At 36.0% G+C, this 25,912-nt stretch overlaps 1 protein-coding gene across 1 annotated transcript in view; it reads left to right on the forward strand.

The window, feature by feature from the left end:
- Positions 1-25,912, forward strand: part of COL24A1 (collagen type XXIV alpha 1 chain) — a 365,386-nt gene that overhangs the window by 142,816 nt on the left and 196,658 nt on the right. Inside the window, exons 20-22 of the mRNA XM_058303231.2 lie at positions 6,652-6,705; positions 20,250-20,303; positions 22,014-22,058. Of these exons, the coding sequence (XP_058159214.1) occupies positions 6,652-6,705; positions 20,250-20,303; positions 22,014-22,058 (153 nt within the window). The remainder of the gene's footprint in view (positions 1-6,651; positions 6,706-20,249; positions 20,304-22,013; positions 22,059-25,912) is intronic.

Here is a 25,912-nt window from a genome sequence, read left to right on the forward strand (position 1 = left end):
GGTGTGTGTGTGTGTGTGTTTGTGTCCAGCATGAAGAATATAGTAACTGTGTTGAATAAATGAATTGGTTTTCTTTAAGTAAGACATTCATAAGAATCCTAAAGTCAAATATATAGATATTGATTACCTAAAATGATAATTTTCCAAATCTTAGTATCAAGTAATGTTCATGCTATTACCTCCAAAATAATCCAAAATCTAAACTTTACTGATTTTATCTGGGGACAAGTTCAATTAATAAATGCTATTTTCTCTCTAAAAGTCTTAAAATTATTACAAATGTTGCCTATCAAAAAGCAGGTATTATCTTAAATACCCAATAACAATTACCTTTTTTAAACATCTTTATCAAATATAATTGACATACAATAAACTACATGTATTTAAATGGTACAATTTGGTCATTTCTGTCATATGTACAACTTGTGAAACCATCACCAAAATCAAATCCCCAGATTTTCTTGTGCACCTTTGTAATTTCCCTTTTCTGTCCTTCCTGCCCTTTTCCTCCTCAGGCTACCTCAGATCTGCTTTTTGTCACTGTAGATTATCTAAACGTAAGAATCAAATAATAGAATAGTTTATTTTTACATTATAAGTTTAGTATAGTTTTCTGTGGATTTCAGTACTACTGTGAGGATTATATTAAACAAAGTCTCATTTGGAACAAAGTGTGTCACAAGGAATTTTATTGTTTTTGTGTTTTATGGCTTTCCTCTGCTGAAATTTTAGGATGGTACACATATGGAATTCAGCTGTGCCATATTTTTTGCTCAAATAGATGGCATTACAAGAGGAAAAATAAATTAATAACGCAAAAATTTTCAAGACTATTATAAGGAAAGAAATCTGTTTTTGATGGCTTTTCAGATCTAAAACAACAAAAGATAATGAAAGAGAGCCAGATACCAGATACCTAGATGGATTCTTATTTTGCATTTATTTTTCCAGAAGCTCATATATTTTCTTTTTGTGGTTTTCTTAGAAGACAAAACAGTTCCTTCATTTGCAATTTACATGCTCCTTTGTCTTAAAGGTCAGTTACTATAGTACTGGGGAAATGAATTTATTACTTTTGCCTTAATTTTTTTTTTCCTTTTACATTAACTTTCGGTTAGGTTATCCTCACTCAGAAAAGGTCAGTTAAAGTCCTGTTTTTAATTACTTTCCTACTTGGACTCATCGTATTACTGACATGACATGTGCTTTCACAAATACTAGAGAACAAAATTTTCTGACTGTATTCCAGATCCTTTTATCAAACCAAATTCTCCCCTTATAGCAGTTCCGTATGGAGGAATTCTTTCTTGTTTGCATATGTAAAATTTCAATTCAGTCTGTAGAAGCCATGCCAAGGTTTTTGTTTTTGTGTGTTTTTTGTTTGTTTGTTTTGACAAAGTGTAGCTTTTGAAACTGCATAATTAAAAATATAACTTTTCAAATGGGCTTCATTTTTAATTCAGTCATCAGTTCAGGCCATCAGATGTTTATTGAAAGTGCTATATGCCTAGCACCAGACCAGGCTGTGCATAAATTTGCCCTTTAGGAATTCATAAGTTGCATGTTGCCCTATTTAAGTGATTTATTAATTTTATCCTTTTTAACAGGACTGTTTCTCAAGGACTATAGTCATCTCTTCTTTGTTCAGACTTATAAACCACTGAGAAGCTATATCTAAGCCAAACCATACTGTGGTCTTCAGTATTTAAAGCACATTGGATATAAAAATAATTGAGAAATGGAAAATTTCTAGGAAAGATAGTAGAATACTTTGAAACTACTTTACCAGAAAATTTCCCAAAATCGTGTTCTTTATTTTTTGGGGTTTGTTTTTTTTTCAGTTGTTCCTTTGTTTTTTGTTTGTATTTGTTTTGTTTTTTTGAAGTACCAGGGACTGATGATTGAACCTGGGACCTCGTATATGGGAAGCCATCATTCAACCAGTGAGCCATGTTGGCTACCCTGAGCCATGTTGGCTACCCTGAGCTGGTTCTCTTTTTTTTGTTTTGCTTGTTGTTTGTTCCTGTTTTTTCAGGAGGCACCTGGAACCAAACCTGGGACCTCCCATGTGGGAGGTGGGCATTCAACCACTTAAGCCACATCACTCCCTGTACTTTTATTTTTTTAAATACTTATTTTATTTATTTCTCCACACCCCCTCATTGTTTGCACTTGCTGTATCTGTTTGGCTTCCTTGTTTCTTTTTCAGGAGGCACTGGGAACTGAACCCAGAACCTCTGATGTGGGAGGGGGTGCCTAAGCACTTGAACCACCTCCCTTCCTTGCTTTGTTGTTTCTCACATTGTATTTTTTTTCTTCTTGTGTCTCTTGTTGTGTCATCTTGTTGCATCAGCTTGCAACACCTGCCCGTCACATCAGCCTGCTGTCTTGCTTGTCTTCTTTAGGAGGCCCTGGGAACCTTCACTCCTGCTTTGTTGTATCTCTCATTATGTTTTTCTTCTTATGTCTCTTATTGCATCAGCTTGCCATGCCTCCCCATCACACCAGCTCACTGTCTTCTTCAGGGAACTGAACCACAGACCTCCCATGTGGTAGGCAGGAGCTCAATTGCTTGAGCCACATCCACTTCCCTTTACTTTATTTTAAAGCTGTTGTTCTAATTTAACAAGCTGTTACCTCCAAAACAGTTCAAAATCTGAGTTTCACTGATAATTATCTGGGGGCAAGTGCAATGAATTTTCTCTTTAAAGGACTTCAAATTGGTACAATGGGTTGCCTATCTGAAAACAAATGGCTACCTTAAATACCCAGTACCAATTACCTTTGTGTTACAGCTTTATTGAGATATAATTGATATACAATAAACTGCATATATTTAAATGGTACAGTTTGATAATTTTTGACATATGTATAAGCCATGAAACCATCACCAAAATCAAGATTCATGAACATGTCCGTCAAACCCCAAATTTCCTTGTGGAGTTTTGTAATCCCTCTCTTCGGCTTCTCCTGCTCTTCTTACCCTCTCCCTTCCCCCGTTACCACTGATCTGCTTGTTGTCATAATAGATTAATTTGCATTTTGTAAAGTTTTCATATAAATAGAATCACATAGCAAGTACCCTTTTTTGTCTGGCTTCTTTCGCTTAACAAAATGCATTTGAGATTTTAGGTTGCTACATCCAGGCTGATCCATTTTATGTATATACCATAATTAATTTATCCCTTAGATTTATTTATCTGTGGTTTGGTTATCCAATTACTATTTTTAACTTGAAGGACCATCTATTATATTTTAATAGGAAGCATAGACTGTGTCACTCCTTTTAGAGAACTACTAAATCCTCAAGGTATGCCATAGAGTACCATATGTTTACTATGTCTCAACACTGTCTTCTAAGTTTCTGGCTACTGCCAGTATAAGAATGACAATATTGTACTTTTATGACTTTCCAGGAAACTAATGGAATATGCTGGTGGTTTAGTTCCTAGGGTGTTGCTTTAAAATAAAATGGATTTGAATTAGTCTCCAGAGTTTAGTGATCAGAGAATAATAAAATTTGTTTTTGCTGGAGAGAATGCTGAGTCACTCTTTTCAATGTAACAGACAGATTTGAGGGATCTGAAAATAGAAGACTTTCACTTATTATTTTTAAAGATATTTCAGTTTTTTGCTTCTTGGTGAAAATTCATGGTTAGATTCTTTCTATCAGGAAAGTAACAGAAGTCAGGTTGCTTTTCTTTTTCCATATTAATGTATGATATTTCCTATTGTGATGTGATGACATAACTGAGCTAGTAGAGCACATTGTAGGAGAAAATGTTTTCTTTTTCAATGTTTTCCAAATTATTTTAGATTTTGAAAAATGAATTAGAATATCTTTATCAGATTTTATATTTACTTTTTTCCAGTATAGTTTCATGCAATGTACTTTTTAAAAAAGAAAATGATAAACTCTGCGTAATGTGCTTTTTAATCTTTCAATCTGTAAACTCTCTAAAATTTTGCTGCTTGATAAAGATGCCCATGTCCTATTGTTTGATTTACATTTTGAACAGTCTATTTTGAGCATAAAAAAAGATTCCTTTTATAGATATTCGTTATCATTAAAGTTCATTTGATCTAATCTCACTCTCATTTATATATCTTAAAATTTATTATATGAAAGGTAAAATCTCTACTTGGTAGCAACCCAGATATGAGTTTTTAAAATAATGAAGATGTTCTTTGGCCAAAATTATAAGCTAGCCTATGTCAGAAAGAAAGAGGTTTTTTTCCTGTCTCCTTTTAATCATAATTGTGCTGATGTGTTCCTGAGCTTTTCAAAAAAATTTTAATTTTAAAATATTCATCTTGTATATCTGTAATGTAAGATCAGATTTCTTAACATCTCTTATCTACTGTATCCCTTGTCTCTGGCACTTTATGTCTTTTTAAAATTCCTTTACTGATATTTTAATGAGATTTTAAGAAGGAAAATAGATTCATGCATATACTCAATATTCTGTGTTTAACCAGAAGTTCTTTCTTATTGTTTTATGTAAAATAAAACACAGACACAGAAAACTGTTTAGGCCAACCATGTATTTTATTAGCATAAGACAAACACTTTGTAACTACCACAAAGATCAGGAAATGGAACTTTCCAGTTACCTTCAGAAGCTCTTCTGTGCTCTAGCCCAAACCTTTCTCCTCTACCAAAAGTAACTAGTTCCTTATTCTTCTTTTATATTTTATCACTAGTTGCTGATAATATGGTAATATATAAGACATAAAACTGCCTTCAAGGGAGTTCATAAACTGATGAGGAAAACAAAACAAACCAAAATACTCTGGGAGTGACCTTGTAGAACCAGGATGGTGTGAGGTTCAAAGAAGAGACCTAACTCAGAGAAATATTTCAAGTAAAATATTGTTCAATATTCTATTTAAAACTTAGTTATTCCAGATAGGTAAGAGGAAATTATTCAAGTATGTGTAAAAGCCCAGAAGTGAGAGAGTGTGTATTTTCAGAATACTGAAAGTAGTTCAGTGATCTGAATGCTGGGTAGACTTGAAAGATAGTAGATAGAGGCAACACAGGTAAGAGAAATAGTAAACACAAGGTGAAGACGAGCAGGTATAATGGGGACGATTATGTGTTCAGTTTTGGAAAGCAGTACAATGGAAACTAGGACAGAAGTGTCTTGATTCAAGTCTGTAGAGATTTCCCCCACTAAACCAGCAAAGGGTGTGCTAGGATATGAAATTATTAGAATCCAATCTTTTAGGTTGCCATATATACAAATATTAGCATTTAAGAGATTGATTCCCTTTAAATAGTAAAGCAATTAACAACAGTATGTATTAAACATATTCTACTACAAAACTTCAAGAAATACAAGCCTCTGATCAGCCTTTCTGTTCCCTCTGCTTTTTCTCTTGCGGAAATGACCCCAAGTAACAATTTTCTCCACAGAATCTAAGTTTTAAATTAGTCAAGATATTTCTGTCATTTCTAATCCAGGAAGGTTGAGTCCATATGCCTTTGTTACTGTTTTTTCTTTCCTGTACTGAGTATCCCAGAACAACCTTGTTGTTCCATCTGACTTGCATTTTTAACTAATTACATTTATCACTCCACTGAACTGCCTTTTTTAGCTGATAGTCATATTTTAATTACAGCCTTCTTTCCTTTTCCTTGCCCCTGCCTTAATTTTTATTCCTTTATCTAAGTCAATTTCCTTATTTCAGTTTTTAATGTAATTTTATGTCTGAGAAACTCTGAAGCAGTTTTTATCTGTGACAAAATCAATAGAAATGAAACCACAATTATTTGCTTATTATCAATATTGACACTGATCATGAGGACTCATACTCTAATTCATTAATTCAGCAAGAATTGTAATTTAAGAACAACATTCTAGGCCTTTTCTCCGCACACGTATATTTTTTAACACTATTGTCCATTTCTATTTCTTGAATCAACTGTTTTAGACTGCTAAAGTAGAAGTTCCAAAAAGGTAAAATCATGAGTCTCATGCAAATAAAGAAGTAAACAAGGGTTAAGGATTTTATTCAACTCATTGATTAATGATGGAATGTGTTAAGATGTTAAACCAGTAAGATGTTCAGACAGTTTGAATAGCTTTTAGTAGCTAAGTATTTATAGACAATTAAATGAAGTTTGTTAAGATAAGGTAGCTGAGTTAGAAGCAAAACTGTTTAATGTCCTGCATACTAAATCATAACCTTTGAAATTTTTCACTAAATGAAGTTACTTATACCTAACAAAATCTGTTACCATGTAATTAATAAGAAATGAGTCAAATGCAGTACTTCCCTTAATCTTCCATTGAACCTGTGTCCCATGACATTGAAAGAATGTGTAATACACTTTTAGGCCTTATTTACAAGTTTTGGATAATTTTTAAAATAAGACTTCTGCTCACTTAGACTGTACCATAGAATTTCTCTGGGGTATGAGAATTATTTGGAAATAACTGATGAGATGAATTCTGTTTCAGTACAACTTGTATGTTTTGTATTCCAATGTTTAAAGCTAATTTGAGGAATCTTTAATACTGATTTTCTGAGGAGTGTAAATGTTTTAACTTGGCCTAAAAGAACAGCAAAGGGAATTTTTAGATGCTTAATAATTTAAAATAATTTGTTCTAGAATAAATTCTCTACTTTTTTTATATTCTTTAGGGTTTTCCAGGAGATATTGGAATTCCTGGACAAAACGGCCCTGAAGGACCAAAGGTAAAAAAAAAAAAAGATTTTAGGAATATCAGAACTTTTCTGTATCTCCTATAAATTAGCTGTGTCTGGTGCATTTAACAGACTTTGTGCAGCTTGTTTCAAGATAATTAGGAAATAGTTTGCATGTCTAATTGTTCTTGTAGTTCCCTTAATTTAGTTAAAATGTTATCCAGACTCTTGGGTTCAGGTAATAAAGAATGATTTTCCTAGTTTGGTGTAGACTTATATTGGGGTGATGGTATTTGCAGAGCAAACCACTCAAAAGGAATTTCTTGGAAGAGATGAAAAACATCACTAAAAAGAAATGGAGTACAATAAATTGATGAGAACCTTTTAGGGTCTATAAAATAGTCACTGATTAAAATAAAATAAAACCTTGTGGTGTCCTGGAACCTCTCCATAGCATGAAATACCAGAAGAGACCTCAGCATTTTTAACTTCCTTTACTATTGTTGTGTATGTATATTAGGAATTATTCATAGAAAAATTTAAATACCAAGTTTTGCCCGGCAGACAGAAATAGAATGGCTATTTTAAGCAAATAGAGCATTATAACTAAATACATGGAAGGATGAATAGCCTGAAATTTGGAGGATTGGCAAGTTATGAAGGGTAGCCATTGTGGAAGATATTGGTGTAGGTAGAGAGGAAATAATAGGAGAATAATCTGGAAGGAAATTAATAATAGCTATATTTGTTTGCATACTATAGTTTCAAGCACTGTGGTCCTATGGTAAATGCTTTATAGATATTGACTCATTTAATCATCACAACAACATTATCAGGAAGATATTACTTCCATTTTACAATGGTTAAGTTATTGTAACTCACACAACTATCAAGAGCATAGCCAGGATTCTAACCCAGATATGACTTCAAAGTCTGAGCTCTTAAGCATTTAGCTTTGATACTAAATTGTGGAGAACATTTAATACTGTACCAAACAGTTTGTAGTTTATTTTATGGGCATAATGAGGCAATCAAAGCTATTTAAATATAAAGTATTCTAGGTGCCTTATGTTTTTAAAAAACTGTCTCTTATTTCAGAATAGAGCATGAAGTAAAGAGGGGGAAAAATGGAGTCAGCGAGCTGAGCTAGAAAAATCTAGTCAAGAAATGATAAAGGATATTCATTTATTCAGCAAATATTTATTGGCTGCCTCTTATGTGACATAGTTCTAGACCCTAGGGATATAAAGGTAAAAAGTCTGGGCTCCACCTTCAAGAAATTTACAGTCTGATCTAGAGAAAGATATACAAGGAAGCCTTTTAAAATCTTAATGAGGGAAGCAGACTTGGCCCAATGGATAGGGTGTCCACCTACCACATGGGAGGTCCCCAGTTCAAATCCCGGGCCTCCCTGACCTGTGTGCAGCTGGCTCGTGCACAGTGCTGATGCGAGCAAGGAGTGCCGTGCCACACAGGGTGTCCCCCACGTAGGGGAGCCCCACATGCAAGGAGCGCGCCCCGTAAGGAGAGCCGCCCAGCACAAAAGAAAGTGCAGCCTGCCCAGGAATGGCGCCGCACACATGGAGAGCTGACACAACAAGATAACGCAACAAAAAGACACAGATTCCCGGTGCTGCCAGTAAGGATAGAAGTGGTCATAGAAAAACACACAGTGAATGGACACAGAGAGCAGACAACTGCGGGGGTGGGGAGAAATAAAAAATAAATCTTAAAAAAAAATCTTAATGAATAGTACATTATGTGCAATACTGTGAGAGCACAGGGTTAGGGGAGTTAGATTATGCATTTCCAGAAGGCCACACCAGAGCTGACAGAATGAATGAGTGGAAATTTGCTAAATAGAGAAGCAAAGATGAATGGCAGTCCAGAAAAGGGAACTTACAAAGGGAAGGAGGTGCAGTATTTGGGACATAATTATACTAAAAAAGTATTCACTGTTTATCTGAAACTCAGATTTATCTAGGAATCCTGTATTTTATCTGGCCACTCTACCTGCCACCTACAAACTTATACTTGGACGTAGCAATCTTTTCTCCTTCTTTTCTGTCTCAATAGAAGTGTTCTGTTCCAAATCCACCTTTTACAGTAAAACCCTCTCCTGACTCCTAAATGATCCCATGCCATCAATTATCACCCTCAGTCTGATCTTTCACTTGAAAGTCCGCCTTTGCCCTTAAAACCATTCCCACTGTCAGTTTTATAGTTTGATCCCTCTTTATTTTTCACCTAGATTTTGTGCAGTAGCCCTCAAATTGTTCTTCCTGCCTCTACTCTAGTTTGGTATCTCTTCAGATTACCTCCATGCTGCTGATGGAATAATCTTTGTAAAGTATAGATCAAATCTTATCATTCTTCTGTTTAAATTCTTCAGTGATCTCCACAACTTCCTGGTTAAGGTTTGTACTTCCTTACTTTTAGCACAGGTTTCTTTTTTTTTTTTTTTACTTTCTTCCATCTGTTTATTTAAAATATGATGAATAAGCAAAAAGAAAAGGTACAGAATAGTAAAAGAAAAATTGATCCTATCTCCTTCCTAGAAATGTTGAAGATTTTTGGATTGTGCATCATCTTGTACTAGAAATTAAAATCTTCCTCACATGCCATAAATACACACTGTCCCAGTTGCCTGTGGATGCAAGCTTAAAGTCTATGGGTTCATAAGTTGTTTTAAAGTTATAAAAAAGTACAAAGAAGTTTCACTAATACTAATTTCCCAGTATTGCCTGACTTATTTGATGTGTTCTCTCAAACTTCAGTGGGAGGGAGTCAGCTTAATATATTTGCTAATGGCTGGATTCATCATTCTCCTAGACAAAAAGGAAGAATTATAAATAAAAAGTCCAGGAAACAAAGTATGGGAATTCTCTTCTCCACAAGCTTGTGAGATATTTATCATAGAAGCCAGGCAGATTCAAATTCAAGTACAAGCCCTGTCACTTACTGGCAAGTCATTAGTCTTAACTTCTTATCTGTAAAATTAGAATTATATTAGTATCTACATTTTAGGTACCCTATAGGTTGTAATGAATAAATGACATTATATATTGAGAGGTCTTAGCACAGTGTTAACACAGGTTTCTTTATGCCCTAATTATTTCTGTCTAATTCTACTGCTTCATCTACCATCACCCTTCCAAAATCATTATTCACATCAACTAACCCATAGCACCAAACCATGCCATGCTTATTCAGACCTCACAGCTTTGTGTATGCTGTTCTCTTTGTCTGGATATCTCCTTCCTCTGCCATTCTTCATCTAGCTAACACTGATACATCATATATCACATTGTCCAAGAAGCTTTCCCTGATCCTAATTGATTTTATACACATCACCAAATTTTAAAACAATGGCTTATCAAAAGAACCTGAGAATTTTAGAGGAGGAATTAGAGTAGAGGAGGATGAGAAAATATAGTCATTTATGTATAGGTTCAAAAGGAACAACAGTTTTTGTCTCTCTTCTTGGTCTATTCGCTGTCTCTAAAAGTTATTTTTAGAAAAAGGAGAAAAACAAAGGGAAACTTACTGACCCTATTAACATGATTATTTAGCTGTGTACAGTGTTTCATGGAAGCATCTTGAAACTTCCTTCATTTTCATATACATGACTTGTTTGGAAAGTGAAGATAATATGAACTATTAAACTTCTGTTGAGGCTACACAGGGTGGTCATCAAGAAAATCATGAATAAAGGGTAACTCTGTTTGCAAGCAAGTTGTGTTCTTTCTAGAGCAATTTGGCACAACTCTAAAGAGGCCTTCATTTTCTGTTCCTTTTATGCCTGTTGACTAAAAACCTTAAAACTTGTGTTAATTATAGTTCTATTCATTGTGAAGATATATATATGTATGTATGTATATAAATGTAAAACATACATCAGTAACCCTTCTTGAGACCTATCCTATTTGGCAATCTTTTTTCAAGCATCCCATAACATAAGCAAAACCACAACCTTTACTGCTTACAGCTGAAAGTACAAGTACCCAATAAATGGTCTTTGTTCTCCAGTAAACAGAGGAATTAATTGTTGCTATAAAGTTTTGTTTTGTTACTTTGGCTATGGAATTAGAGATGTTAAAAAAGGCTTTTATTCCCTCTTGTACAGCATCCCTGATAAATTTTTAGATGCCTATTAGCTGTGAGGTTGTCTCAGAATGTAAGGCCATAGCTTTTGTACTGAATTATTATAGTATATCATGTATTTTTCCATGTAATGGTGAGCTAATTTGAAAAGAGAAGATTGCATAAAACTCTAGATACTTCTCCAAAATCACCTTAACCCAGACCTGAAGATTCACATTCCATACCAAAATCAAGATTTTATACAAAGATTTCTTATAATAACTGTTTTATTCTTCAACTGTCATTCAGTCAGTCAAGAAATATTTATCGAGTTTGTACAATAGGTAAAATACTATGCAAAGCAATGACTTGAAAATAAGATTAAAGCATGGGAAAGCAGACTTGGCCCAATGGATAGGGCATCCACCTACCACATGGGAGGTCCGCAGTTCAAACCCCTGGCCTCCTGACCCGTGTGGAGCTGGCCCATGCACAGTGCTGATGCGCTCAGGGAGTGCCGTGCTCCACAGGGGTATCCCCCGCATAGGGGAGCCCCACACGAAAGGAGTGCACCCTGTAAGGAGAGCCGCCCAGCACGAAAGAAAGTTCAGCCTGCCCAAGAATGGCGCCACTCACATGGAGAGCTGACAAAACAAGATGACGCAACAAAAAGAAACACAGATTCCCGGTGCCACTGGTAAGGATAGAAGCAGTCACAGAAGAACACAAAGCAAATGGACACAGAGAACAGACAATTGGCGGGGGGTGGAGGGGGTGGAGAGAAATAAATAAATAAATAAATCTTAAGAAAAAAAAGATTAAAACATGGTTTTCAGTCATTAGGAACTTGTAATCTTCTAGAGATGTAAGACCTCCACATGTGAAAAGTCGAAAAGTCTAACTAGGAAGCATATAATAAGTAATAAAGAGTTCAAAGGAAAGAGTAATTTGTGTAACCATTATTCTGAGAGACTTCATAAGAAATTAGGATTTGAGTCAGATGGGTTGGATTTGTGAGTGTTGCCAAATAATGAGAGATTCTATGCAAAAGGTACAAAATAAACAAAGGATGGGAACTAGAGACAAAACTACCTGATTAGAGATAAGTATTTGGAGACAGACTGTGACAGGTCTTAAAAATAAAGATTAAGAGTTTGAATGCTAACATGCCAATGGAAGATTTTGAGAATGATGACAGAGATGTTTTAGGAATAATAATTGTAAATTATTAATATGAGTGGAGTAAGTAGATAAGGTAGATAAGTGAAATGTCAGTTCGAAACTGTTTTAAATACTACTCACGGTATAATGATAAGAAGAAAGGAAGCTATTATTTGATTCCTTATTATAAATTCCAATTTATTTATTCCTTACAACAAACCTATGATGCTGATCTAATCATTTAATGTATGGATAAGGAAACTGAAGCCATGCTTCTTTCTATAAGGTGCAGAGATAGGATTCAAATTCAGACTTTTTGAAGGACTTCAGGGTCTCTGCATTTAAAAATGTTTTTAATTAGTTTCTTGTGTAATGTATGATAAATATAAAGTATATTCACAGGTAACAATAATAAAAGGTTAAGAAATAGAACATTAGAAGGCCCTTATGTGTCCCTTTCTAATCATATCCACTTCTTTCCCTCCTGCACTTAGAGGTAATCACTCTCTTGTTTTCTCGCCATACTTTTGCCATCTATGTATGTACTCCTGCAATAGCAATTGTTTTGATCATTTTGGGAATTCATTTAAATGAAATCATACTACATATTTTCTTCAGTGACTTGCTCAACCACTCAAGGTTATTTTTTCAGCTTAGATTGATGACTGTAATTATAACTCATTTTCTTTTTTAAAAATTTTATTTATTTTAATTGTATTTTTTTAAGATACATAGATCACAAAAAATATTATGTTAAAAAATATAAGAGGTTCCCATATACCCCATAACCCACCCTACCCACTCCTCCCACATCAACAACGTCTTTCATCATTGTGGCACATTCATTGCATTTAGTGAATGCTTTTTGGAGCACTGCTGCACCGCATGGATAATAGTTTACATTGTAGTTTACGCTCTCCCCCAGTACTTTCAGAGGGTTATGACAGGATATATAATGTCCAGCATCTGTCCCTACAATATCATTCAGGACAACTCCAAGTCCCGAAAATGCCCCCACATAACATCTCTTCTTCCCTCTTCCTGTCCTCAACAACTACCGTGCCCACTTTCTCCGTATCAGTGTTACAATTTCTTCCATTACCAGTCACAGTAGTTCTATAGTTACTATATAGTACTGGTATAGTACTGTATGGTTACTATACCAGTAAATCCACTCTAATCTGTATTTTATTCCTCCATCCTGTGGACCCTGGGATGGTGATGTCCACTCCACCTCTATATCGAGAGGGGGCTTAGATCCCACATGGTTCATGGATGCGATTCTCCTGCTTGCAGTTGTAGGCAATCATGGTTCCCTGGTGTGGTAGTTGACTATCTTCACCTCCCTGTTAGCTGACTTGGGTGAGTCCAATGAACCAGAGAGTAGAGTTGCAACTCTTCTGAAGCTCAGGGTTCAGCTGGCAAATGGCCAGTCCAGGGATTCAAGTCATTCAAGTCTCCTGAGCATACACCAACCCCAGCACCAACCACAGGTTCAGTAAAAGTGACAGAAGAGGCATGTGTAGAAAGGTCATCATGTCTGAGTCCAACTCCATCACACTCAGAAACACATATTCCAAAGTAGGGCCCACTGACAAGGCACTGATCTCCAGAGTCATCTGCCATGACTGTAGAACCGGTGTATCTCCATAACCCTCAGGAGTACCAGTACCTGTGGTTGTATCTCCTTTGGCTGTCTCTGGGATCCTTCTGAGGCGTGCATAAGCATGACCCCCATAATGACTTCCCAACTCTTTTTTGAAGACTCTTAGCCATATAAACTAATTTGTCTTTACCATTTCCCCCTTTTATTCAAGGTATTTTTCTAGTTACATCACCAGTTAGTGATTGGTAGTAACCCCTCGGCACAAAATAAGCAAACCAAGCTGTCTCAGAGAGCTAGAGACTGGATGATAGACTTACAGGAAATTGGGGTGGGGGGAGAGGAAGGTTGTGAGCTGACACCTACATGGGTGAAATCTGTGATAAAGTGGAGGTAAGTAGTTGTACAAGGAAGGGATAAGGCGAGGGCATAGGGATACTATTGGGTAGGGCTTTGCAGGCTTGAGGGGGGCTAAGGTTGGGAGGATGGGTCAGATGGCCCAAGGAATTAGGGGAAGGTTTGGGGGGAACAGATGAACATGGGAGATTGTCGGGTATGTGGATGAAATTGTAATGTTGAGAAAACTCTTTAGAAAATATAATAAGGAAGGATTACCTGTTTAAGGTGCTTAATGAGGGGCATCTGGCACAGGGTCAGGCTTCAGGGAGTGTGTGAGTGCTCATCTTGTTGTATTGTGTTATACATCATTGCGTGGAGACCCATACAGTGTGTGGGAAGGTGTACTCTCATTCTGGGGAGGCCTGATGTTCTCAAATATAGGGAATTGTGTCTTTAGAGAGAATTGGTGGCTTCCAGTGGGGTAGGACAGTCTAATGTGTCAAGCCCTCAGCATTGTTGCAAGTATCTGTGAATCTGGTCCTTCAAGCAGTGAGGCTTGGTGTCACTGTGGGCCCTGAGGCAAGGGGGAGAGAGGAATAGAATAAATGGAAGCAGGGTAGGGTAACTGGGGAGCAATAGAAGTGTTCCAAAAGATCGTGCAACAGTGGATATAGGACATGTTAAATTTCACCAAAAATGTATAAAAGTCTATAGGCCAAAATATAAACCATAATGTAAACCATAATATAACTTAAAACTTAGAAAATTATACAGTCTAAAATAAAAACCATAATGTAAACCAAAATGGAACTATGTTTGGAAAATATATTTCAATATCTGTATATCAGCTACAGCAAATATAACATGAATATGTTGATGTTGGATAAATGGGAGTCCCCTATATTGTATATGTGACTTTATTGTGATCTAAAACTTTTTTGAAGACAAAATTTTAAAAAAAGATGTAGACAGGATGGAATGAAAGAAATTGCCTTGCCACTGAACATACAGGGTAACACCTATTAGAGTGATGAAAGGCAAAACGTCAGAAACAAAGTTTTTGATATTTTTCATTTTTTAATACCCCAATTTATTTTTATTTTTTAAATTCTTAATATTTTATTTATTTCTCTCCCCTTGCGCCCCCTCAGTTGTCCACTCTCTGTATTCATTTGCTGTGTGTGCTTCTGTATCTGCTTGTGTTCTTGTCAGTGGCACCAGGAATCTACATCTCTTTTTTTGTTGTGTCATCTTGCTGCGTCATATTGCTGCATGAGCTTTCCATGTGTGCAGCCCCACTCCTAGACAGGCTGCACTTTTTTTTTCACGCTGGGCGGCTCTCCTTATGGGTGCACTCCTTGCGCGTGGGACTCCCCTATACGGGAGACACCCCTGTGTGGCACAGCACTCCTTGTGCACATCAGCACTGTGTGTGGGCCAGCCCCGGGTTTGAACCCTGGACCTCCCATGTGATAGGCAGACACTCTATCAGTTGAGCCAAGTCTGCTTCCCAACCCAATTTATTTTTATTTTAGTTTTTCTAAATTAGTGTGTATTCTATTTGTAATCTTTAAACCTATCATTACTATTTCATTTTCCTGCTAATTGAATCTGGCAATATATTGGGCTTTATTTTTTAAGAAGTTTTGGACCACAAAGGTTCAACTATGGCAAGGGAGGAACACTGGTTGTGTTATTGATGGGGGACACATGGTTGGGAGGGAGTTCTCCAGGGCATGTATATAGGGTATATAAAAATGTTCACATATTCGTTGGGTATTTTCATAGTAGTTATAGTTACAAATGACATGACAACTGAGGGAGTGTTGAGTTCCTAGCCAGGGGAGCTCTGTCACATTCCTGAATGGAACAGCAAAAGTCCCCCAAGTGCAAGCGCAAAGAGCAGTGAAGAAGGATGGTCCAGAGATGAGCCTTTGATACTGATGACTGTGCTTATGAATCTGTGTGCCTGAAATTTCAACTAGGCCTAGAGCTGCACGGTGCCTAAGTGTTACCTCCTGAGAGCCTCCATGTTGCTCAAATGTGGCCACACCATAAGCCAAACTCATTCATTTTCAATGCTATAATACTGTATAGGTGATTACAGTTTTTAAATAAATAATACTTTTGACATTCATGTGATTCATTTTGACAAATGTGTGCTAGTAAAGACTGTGTAAACTCCAATTTGGGCATTCAGTGTCCTATATGTGGCCATTAGATCAAGTTTGCTAAAATTCTGCTATTTAAGTCTTCATTATTATTATGATAATTTTTATCTGCTTGAACTATTAACTACTGACAGAAATGTGTTAAATTCTCCACTCTAAGAGTAGATTTGTCAATTTCTCTTAATTTATCTCATGATTGGCTTTTATGTTATTAAATACATAAAATTTGAGAGTTGTCTGGTGAGTAGACTTTTTATCATTTTTTAGTGACCCTCTTATTTATAATAATATATTTCACCTTAAAGTTTATTATGTCTAACAGTAATATAATTACTTCAACTATTTTTGAGTTAGTAAATCCCTTGCATAACTTTTTCCATATTTTGGACTTTGAATTTTTCTGCATTTTTCTATTTTAGCTGCATTTCTTGTACACAGCATATAACTGGATTAGGTTTTTTCCTTAATCCAGCTTCTGTTTTCCATTAAGATTATAGTTGGATCTTGAAGAGGAAGAAAATAGGAACCTGGGCTTGTCTGCCTTCTTGAAAGAACTATTTTTGTTTTATAATCAGTGGTGCCATACAGGAAATAAACGGGAGCAATGCAAGAGTAGAGGGAACTTGTTCTCTTTAGTCATCAGGAATGACAGCTCAGTCCTCTGCTTGTTGGTTATATCTGGATATGGAGCTGAGCCAGCTCTTTAAACACACCCATTAATCTAAAATTGTATGTTTATCAGGGCCTTTTGTCTGTACAATTTTTAGTGTGCGTATTTTTATCTACAAATTTTTCTTTTTTAAAATTTTTTTATTTCTCCAACCCCCCCCCAAATGTCTGTTCTCTGTGTCCATCTGCTATGTATTCTTCTGTGACCACTTCTGTCTTTATCAGTGGCACTGGGAATATGTTTCTTTTTGTTGCGTCATCTTGTTGTGTCAGCTCTCCGTGTGTGCAGCGCCATTCCTGGGCAGGCTGCACTTTCTTTTGCGCTGGGCGGCTCTCCTTACAGGCGCACTCCTTGTGCGTGGGGCTCCCCTACACAGGGGACAGCCCTGCATGGCACAGCACTTCTTGCTCATATTAGCACTGCGAATGGGCCAGCTCAACACGGGTTAAGGAGGCCCAGGGTTTGACCCGCGGACCTCTCATGTGGTAGGCGGACACCCTATCCATTGGGCCAAGTCCACTCCCCTTTTCTTTTTCTTTTTTTTTTTTAATTTCTACAAATTTTTATCAGCTCATCATAACTCAATTCAAAATTATTTGTACATATTAAAATTTTTCTGACCCGGCTCCTCCTTTTAGGTCCCCATTTACATTTTGCATGTAACTCTATTTTTATCACAATACTTATGCCATAATTTTTTATATTAAAAGACCATCTCCCAAAAGGAAGACTCATTCATTGTTGATAGGAATGTAAAATGGTGCAGGCACTGTGGAAGATGGTTTGGCCATTTCTCAGGAAGTTAAGTATAGAATTACCTAGCAATTCAACTTCTAGATATATACCCAAAAGATTTGAAGGTAAGGACTTGAACAAATATTTGCCTATCAGTGTTCATAATGGCATTATTCACAATTGCCAAAAGGTGGAAGCAACCCAAGTGTCCTTCTACTGATGAATGGTTAAATAAAATGTGGTATATACATATAGTGGAAGATATTCAGCCCTAAAAAGGAATGAAGTTCTGAAAGATGTGACAACATGATCAAACCTTGAAAATATAATGTTGAGTGAAGTAAACCAGACACAAAAGGACAAACAAATATTGTATGATCTCACTGATAAGAAATAATTAAAATAAGCAAACTCATAGAATCAGAATCTAGAATATAGGTTACCAGGGACCAGGGTGGGTAAGGGAATGGGGAATTAATGCTAAAATTGTATAGAGTTCTTTTTGGGTTGATTGTAAAGGTTTGGTAATGGTTGGTGGTGATGGTAGTACAACATTGTGAAAATAATTAACACTGATTTATATATATGAATGTGCTTAAAAGGGGGAATTTTAGGTTGTATAGATGTTGTTACTAGATTAAAAATGTTTTAAAAAGTAACATAGGACTATACAACACAAATGTTAACCATATTGTAAGTGATAGACTATCATTTTTTTAAAGATTTATTTTTATTTATTTCTCCTCTGCCCCTCGTTGTTTTGTGCTCTCTGTGTCTGTTTGTTATGTGCTTGTCTTTTTTTTGGGAGGTACTGGGAACCAAACCTGGGACCATTCCATGTGTGAGGGATGCACTCAATCGCTTGAGCCCCCTCTGCTGCCTGCTTGTTGTGTCTCTTATTGTGTTTCCTCATTTTGTCTCTTCATTGCATCATTTCACTGGGTTGTCTTGTTGTGTCTGCTTGCCATGCCATCCCTTTGTGTCAGCTCACTGTCTTGCTCGTCTTCTTTAGAAGGCACTGGGAACCAAATCCAGGACCTCCCATGTGGTAGGTGGGCACCCAACTGCTTAAGTCACATCTGCTTCCTGATGGATTATAATTAATAGTACAATTACAAAAATGTTCTTTCATGAATTGTAACAAATGTATCACACTAATGCAAGGTGTTAATAATAGGGTGGTATATGGGAAGTCTGTATTTTATGCATGATATTTATGTAAACCTGCAACTTCTCTAATAAAAAAAGTTTTTGTAAAACCATCTCCCATACTAAATTATGAATTCATTGAAAACAGGAACTCTATTTTACTTATATTTATATGTTTAGGACTTAATTTAGTGTTGTTTATTGAGCCTTACACATAGTAGAAAATTTATAAAATTATGGATGAAAAACTAAACATGCTCTGTACATTATAAGTCTGTGTTAATGTATTATAGACTTTTAAACTTTTAACTTTTTGTGTTAAAATACAGCAATAATATATCATGAAGGAATGATTCCAGTGCATTTTTTGCTAGCTCTGTTGCATCCTAAAACTAAAAAATCAGTGTGTAGATTTGCTATAGTTATTTGCTATAGTTAAAAATTAAATAAAGGCTTTTGATGATTATAGAATTAAAAGCAATAATGAAAAACATAATCCTTGAAAGAGAGCTACTTAAAACTGTGCTAGCATGTTGCATAGTAGAGGAACAGAACTGAATAAAAAAAATGTTGGATGTCAAATATGTGTTGTAGGATGTTTTCTGAAATAGGAAGTTTTATTTTTAAGTTACTTTGAACAGATTTTCTTTGAGAGCAATTGATCTTTTAACAACATGCATTTTGGTTTCTTTTGACCTTCAAATTACTAGTCAAATTCAGACTGTCATTTTCTTCTGCAAAGTATCTTTCTATTTTACTAGCTTATGTAAAGAAGGGAAATAAGTATGGTTTAAATAGAAGAATATTTAGTATGAATAATGTGCTCCAGCCTCTGTTGGTCTCTTAACAAATGTTAAAACACTATCCCTGTCCATCTGTTTTCAGGCTTTTTTTTTTAAAGATTTATTTTTATTTATTTCTCTCCCTTTCCCCCGCCTCCCACCCCAGTTGTCTGTTCTCTGTGTCCATTTGCTGCGTGTTCTTTTGTCTGCTTCTGTTGTTGTCAGTGGCACGGGAGTCTGTGTCTCTTTTTGTTATGTCATCTTGTTGTGTCAGCTCTCCATGTGGGTGCGTCATTCCTGGGCAGGCTGCACTTTCTTTACCGCTGGGCGCACTCCTTGCGCATGGGGCTCCCCTACGCGGGGGACACCCCTGCGTGGTACGGCACTCCTTGTGCGCATCAGCACTGCATATGGGCCAGGTCCACACGGGTCAAGGAGGCCCAGGGTTTGAACCGCAGACCTCCCATGTGGTAGATGCACACCCTATCCACTGGGCCAAGTCCACTTCCATGTTTTCAGACTTTTATTATCAGATTAACAGTTGGACCCATTACTTTAAATTTAGAAGTACTTTTCTGAAAATGTCTCCAGAAATTGAACAATAATATACTAAGTAGGTTATCTGAACATTAATTAACTTACCATTGAAAAATAAGTTTAGCTATGTTCCCAAGGTTTTGGACATCCTGTAGTTATCTTTATCGGCTCATCCACCCTCCCATCCCATTTTGATAACTTCCTAATGGTAAATGAATAGGAACAACTAGTACTGTCCATCTCTTCCTCTACATCGTCTCTGGAAATAATACAGTATGAAGACAAAAGTCCAGAATAATGCTGATTGATCCTCATATTAACTGAGCTGAAATTTTTTGTGTGTGTGCTTGCATTGCTTTTTATAGGGACTTCTTGGAAATAGAGGACCACCTGGACCTCCTGGTCTCAAAGGAACTCAGGTATGGAGGACATAAATATCTAAACACATTTTTAGTTCATATTTTCCCTTTTTATTTTTTGTGGGGTTTTAGTTTTTGCTTTAATAAAACTACCTTAGTATAAATATTTTTTGCCACAGAGAATTTCAAGTTACCATTTTATATCAGCAATTACTTAGTGGGATTTGGAATTAATGTTTTGAATTCATTAAGTGATTTATATCAGTGGTCTTCATGGAATGTCTCAAGAATCTGAGCCCAGAGCCTCATTCATATGTATTTACTAGAATATAATGTAATAATTTAGAGGACGTATATTTCTATTTGTGATTAGTTTATATTTGATCCAATACATTATATATATATATAATTATATTCCGCCCCCCCTTGTGGCTTTTGCATGCTGTCTGCTCTCTGTCCATTCGCTGTTCATTCTTCTGTGTTTGTATTTATTTTATTTCCCCTCTCCCCTTGCGGCTTACTTGCTTTCTGCTCTCTGTGTCCATTTGTTCTGCTGTCTTCTGTATTTTTTTGCCTGTCTCCCTTTTTTGTTGCGTCACCTTGCTGAGTTGACTCTCCGTGGCACTTGCAGGCCAGGCGGTGCTCCACAGCGTCTGCGAGCTGGGTGGCCCTCTGAGATGCTTGCCGGCAAGCCTGCCTTCACAAGGAGGTCCCAGGCGCAACCCAGGGCCTCTCATGGTAGACGGGAGCCCAACTGATTGAGCCATAGCCACTTCCCTCAATATATTATATTTTAATTGAATTGAGAGTTGAGCAAATATTTATTAAAAAATAAAGTAGAATATATGATCTTAGAGAGGTCTGTATATATTTTTTCAGATGTGCCTCAGCTATTTATTTAAAACTGAAGGAATCGTTATATGTAGTAAATAAGTCTCAAAATGAGATGAAAGTATTTATTACATTTTAATTTTCTTAGAAAACAATATATAACATGTTTTGGTAATTATAAAGCACCCTTCCCTTCATTTTTCTATGTTCCTCTCTTTGGTCTCTGTCAACTCATTGTTTTTGATCCTCAGAATAATGCACTATATTTTATATCTTAGGACATTCTTGCTGACTTGACCCTAAGAATACTGGGCCTGTAAATTAGTTAAGAATAAACTCTAGACATTAAGCCCAATTTGGATAGGATCTGATATACTTTTGTATCTCTAGGGTTTAAGACGCAGCTAAGATTCAAACATATTTTGTGGAATGAATGAATTATTGAAATATGCCTAGAAGAAACATATTCTTTATTGGTAATTATTTAATCTACCTGTGTGCATTGATTTCCATATGTTAGGAACTTTACTATTGAGTTCCTCCCTGTGTCAAAGAGATATTGTCCCAAAGAGGTGAAAATTATCCTTAATTCAGTGATTCCTTCTCCTGGTTCATTACTAACCAAGTTACTTTTATTCTTCTCTACTATCAATTTTCTAAAGATAATTTGAGTCATCTGCCACAATTTAAAAATAACCCAATAGCACATGTCCCTCTAGGCTAGATGCAGGATTATAATACGCAAAAAAAATTATGGGGTGACTCAGCTCTAAAATACAAGAAAATCCCAGCATTATTTTTATCACATCTCAGAATGAGTCTCAGATTTCAGTATAAATAGAAAGAATAAGGGCTTACATTTTTACGTACTTATTTTATGGCATATGTTTCATTGTTGTTTTTTTTTTTTGTTTTCTTTTTGTTTTTTCATTTCTTAAGGGAGAAGAAGGACCAGTTGGACCTTTTGGAGAACTGGGGCCAATAGTAGGTATTATATAAATAATTTTCAAAAAGTGCTTCTCTTGAAATAATTATTCTGTAAATCTTTTTTAAAATAGCAGAAAATTTTAAGTATAGCAAAAGACAAGAATTAAAATTAACTATAGCCTAACACTATAAAATTCCCCCAGATAAAATAGGCCTATAACTGGAGATATCCAGAGACAATTTAAATGATATATACCTACTATGTATTTACTTGTTTCTTCAATGATCTTCTGGGTTTAGTAATTTCTACAAATTGTTTATAAAGTTTCTCAAAGTATATCAGAAGCTAAATACTTTTTTGGTAATATTCTGCAAATTTCTGTTAGTAAGTGGGTCATTAAATTATAAGAAGATGTATTTTCTGCCATTTTTCCTTCAGTTGACATCATATAGTAATATGTGGATTACTTGTTTTCACGTTCTTAAAATAAATTCTTTAAGCATTTGGGTATGCATGGGCCATAATAATTCACAACATTATTGTGAATATACCTTATACCTTAATTATAAGGCATACAGCTTAATTATAAGGTATATGTCTATTATTTTGTAATTATTACATTTCTTTAGACTCACATGAAATACACATATTCTTTTTTTCTCTAGAACATCATAGAGTACAGGTTCTTAAAACATTTTTCCACTCAGTAATTCTCTCTTTTTCACTCTACCTCACTAGCTCATGTATTACCACTAAACTATTGAAAAATTGTTTTACTTTTTGAAGGTGAGTTATACAACAGAAAAGCTGTTGTTTCTGAACTCAGTAAAATTAATTTAATTTAAAATTCATTTCCCTAGAAAACAGGAGAATCGTGTTCACCTGTTGCCTGCTCTAACTTAATATTTTATTATTCTTATTGCTGCTATTGATTGAAGATAATTTGAGACCTACTATTGGGCTAAATATGTCACATGAATCATCTCTAATCTTGATAACAACCCTCCAAGATACTCATCTCCATTTTTTAAATGATTTTTTAAAATTTATTGAAGCATATCACTCATACATGAACACACATAAACAATAAGTGTATAGTAATACTTGTGAACTTAGAAAATAAACACCTATAATATACAGGGCTCTCATACCTCACCCTACCACCAATACCTTGCATTGTTGTTAAACATCTGTAACTAATGATTAAAGAGCATCCTCAAAATATTACTACTAACCAAAGTATTTTCCCCCAAACACCCTATTATTATTTTTTAAATATATTTTTATGACAGAAGTTGTAAACTTATGAAACAATCATGCACATGTGAAGAATGCCCAAAGAACACCCCTCCATCAACACACCACACCATGGTGGAATATTTGTTACAGATTATGAGATAATATCTGATTATTACCAGGTCCATAATGTACATTTGGCACACATTTTCCATACTCCCCCATTATCAACACAGTACATCTTTGGCATAGATGCAAAAATATTACATTATTACTGCTAACCACACTCCACAGGTCACTCCAGTTGTATTTTTCCCATGCATCTCCACATTCCCACCACCCTGCAATAGTGGTGTACATTTGCTCTAGCTAACAAAGGACACTCTTGCATTTGTACCATTAACCACAGTTCTCATCCACCTCTGGGTTTACTGTGCTGTTCAGGCCCTAGATTATTCTCCAGGATTCTGTTAATTGGCATTTACATACATGGACTACCATTTTCATCTATATCCCTACTTATAACCCAGCTGTTACTCACTATAATGTGTTACCATCAACTCTGTACATTTCCACACTTTTACAGGAGAGCTAATTAAAACTTCTGAATATATTTAACATCAGTAGTCCATCACAGTCCTCCTCTTATTTCCTTCAATAATCCACCACCTACCACCAAGTCTTGAAGATATTTTCCTACATTTTCTTCTAGAAGTTTTATGGCTCTTGCTTTTATATTTAGGTTTCTGATTCATTTTGAGTTAATTTTTATATAAGGTGTGAGATAGGGGTCCTCTTTCCTTCTTTTGGCTATGGATATCCAGTTCTCTCAGCTTCATTTGTTGAATGGACTATTCTGCCCAAGCTGTATGGGTTTGACAGGTTAGTAAAAAATCACTTGACCAGAAATGTGAGGGTCTGTTTCTGAACCATCAGTTTCGTTCCATTGGTCTATATGTCTATCTTCATGCCAGGACCATGCTGTTTTAACCACTGTAGCTAGGTAATATGATTTAAAGTCCAAAAATGAGAGTCCTCCAACTTTGCTTTTCCTTTATAAATGTTTCTGGCTATTCAGGACCCCTTACCCTCCCAAATAAATTTGATAATTGTGTTTTCCATATATTTTTAAAATGCTGGTAGAATTTTTATCAGGATTGCATTGAATCTGTATGTCAATTTTAATAGAATTGACATCTTAGTGATATTTAGTCTTCCAATCATGAGCATAGAATATTTTTTCCATTATTTAGGTCTTTTTTAATTTCTTTTAACATTGAGTTACAGTTTTCTGAATACAAATTCTTTACATTTTTGGTTAAGTTTATTCCTGAGTATTTGGATTTTATCTGCCTATTTTATTTTCACCACTCTTTTGAAACTTTTTAGTTATTTTTATTGATATACTCTTCATTTCTAGACTCTCTTCCAGGCTTCTCTTTCCTGTCTTTTCTTTTCAGGCCATAGCACACCCTTTAGTATTCCCTGCAAATCCAGTCTCTTGGTTACAAACCCTCTCAGTTTCTGTTTATCTGTGAATATTCTAAACTCACCCTCATTTTTGAAAGACAGTCTTCCCAGATAAATGATTCTTGGTTGGAAGTTTTTCTCTTGCACTATCTTAACTATATCATACCACTGTATCCTTGCTTCCATGGTTTCTGGTGAGAAAGCAGCACTTAATCTTATTGGGTATCCCTTATATGTTATGCATTGCTTTTCTCTTGCTCCTCTCAGAATTTCTTCCTTGTCTTTGGCATTTGACATTCTGATTAGTATGTGTCTCGGAGTTGGTCTATTTGGATTTTTTCAGATGGGAGTGCATTGTGCTTCTTAGACATGGATAATTGTGTCCATCAATAAGGTTGGTAAATTTTCTACCAGTATTTCTTCCAATATTTCTTCTGCCCCTTTCCCTTCTCTTCTCTTTCTGGGACATCCATGACACATATGTTTGCACATCTCTTGCTGTCATTTAGTTCCCTGGGACCTTGTTCAATTTTTTCCATTCTTTTCTTCATCTGTTCTTTTGTATGTTCACTTTCTGAAGCGATTTCTTCAAGTTCACCAATCCTTTCTTCTGCCTCCTCAAACCTGCTATTATATGATTCCAATGTGTTTTTAATTTCATTTGTTGAGCCTTTCTTTCTTTGGTGCTATAAACTATGGAGGCTCAAGCTGCCCTCATTGTCCCAGGGACTAATGGCACTTCTCCCAACATTCTCTTTTGTATGTAGGGACAGAGCCACAACTGTGTGGAATAATCCAAGTTGTGCAGGCCTAGGTTGTAGTTGCCCAGAAAGACCAATGAAGCCTCATGCCCCTTTCTTCCCTGCCTGAGGCAGTGATAGAGCTGCAGGTGTGGGCAGCAATTTATGCAGTGCACGTCCCAGATGACCACGGTTGCCCCAGTAGACTTCCGATTATTCACTCTGTGCCAGCCAAAGATAACTGCAGTTACCTGGATAGGCTGGTGCAGGGCCCGCCAGCCTCCTCCCTGTCAGAGGTGGGGCTGAAGCCTAGGCTAGAGCTGCAGGCCAATCTGGTTGAAACAAACAGGTCTCTACCATCACTGTGATTTTCAGTCAGCCCCACTTCCCCTCATGCTGGGGGTGGAGTCAAAATTGTGACACCGGCCTATTTCCACCTTGGACAGGTTTAGTTGTTCTTAGGG

This window comes from Dasypus novemcinctus, chromosome 9 (assembly GCF_030445035.2).
Source record: "Dasypus novemcinctus isolate mDasNov1 chromosome 9, mDasNov1.1.hap2, whole genome shotgun sequence".
In the NCBI taxonomy this organism is placed as follows: domain Eukaryota; kingdom Metazoa; phylum Chordata; class Mammalia; order Cingulata; family Dasypodidae; genus Dasypus; species Dasypus novemcinctus.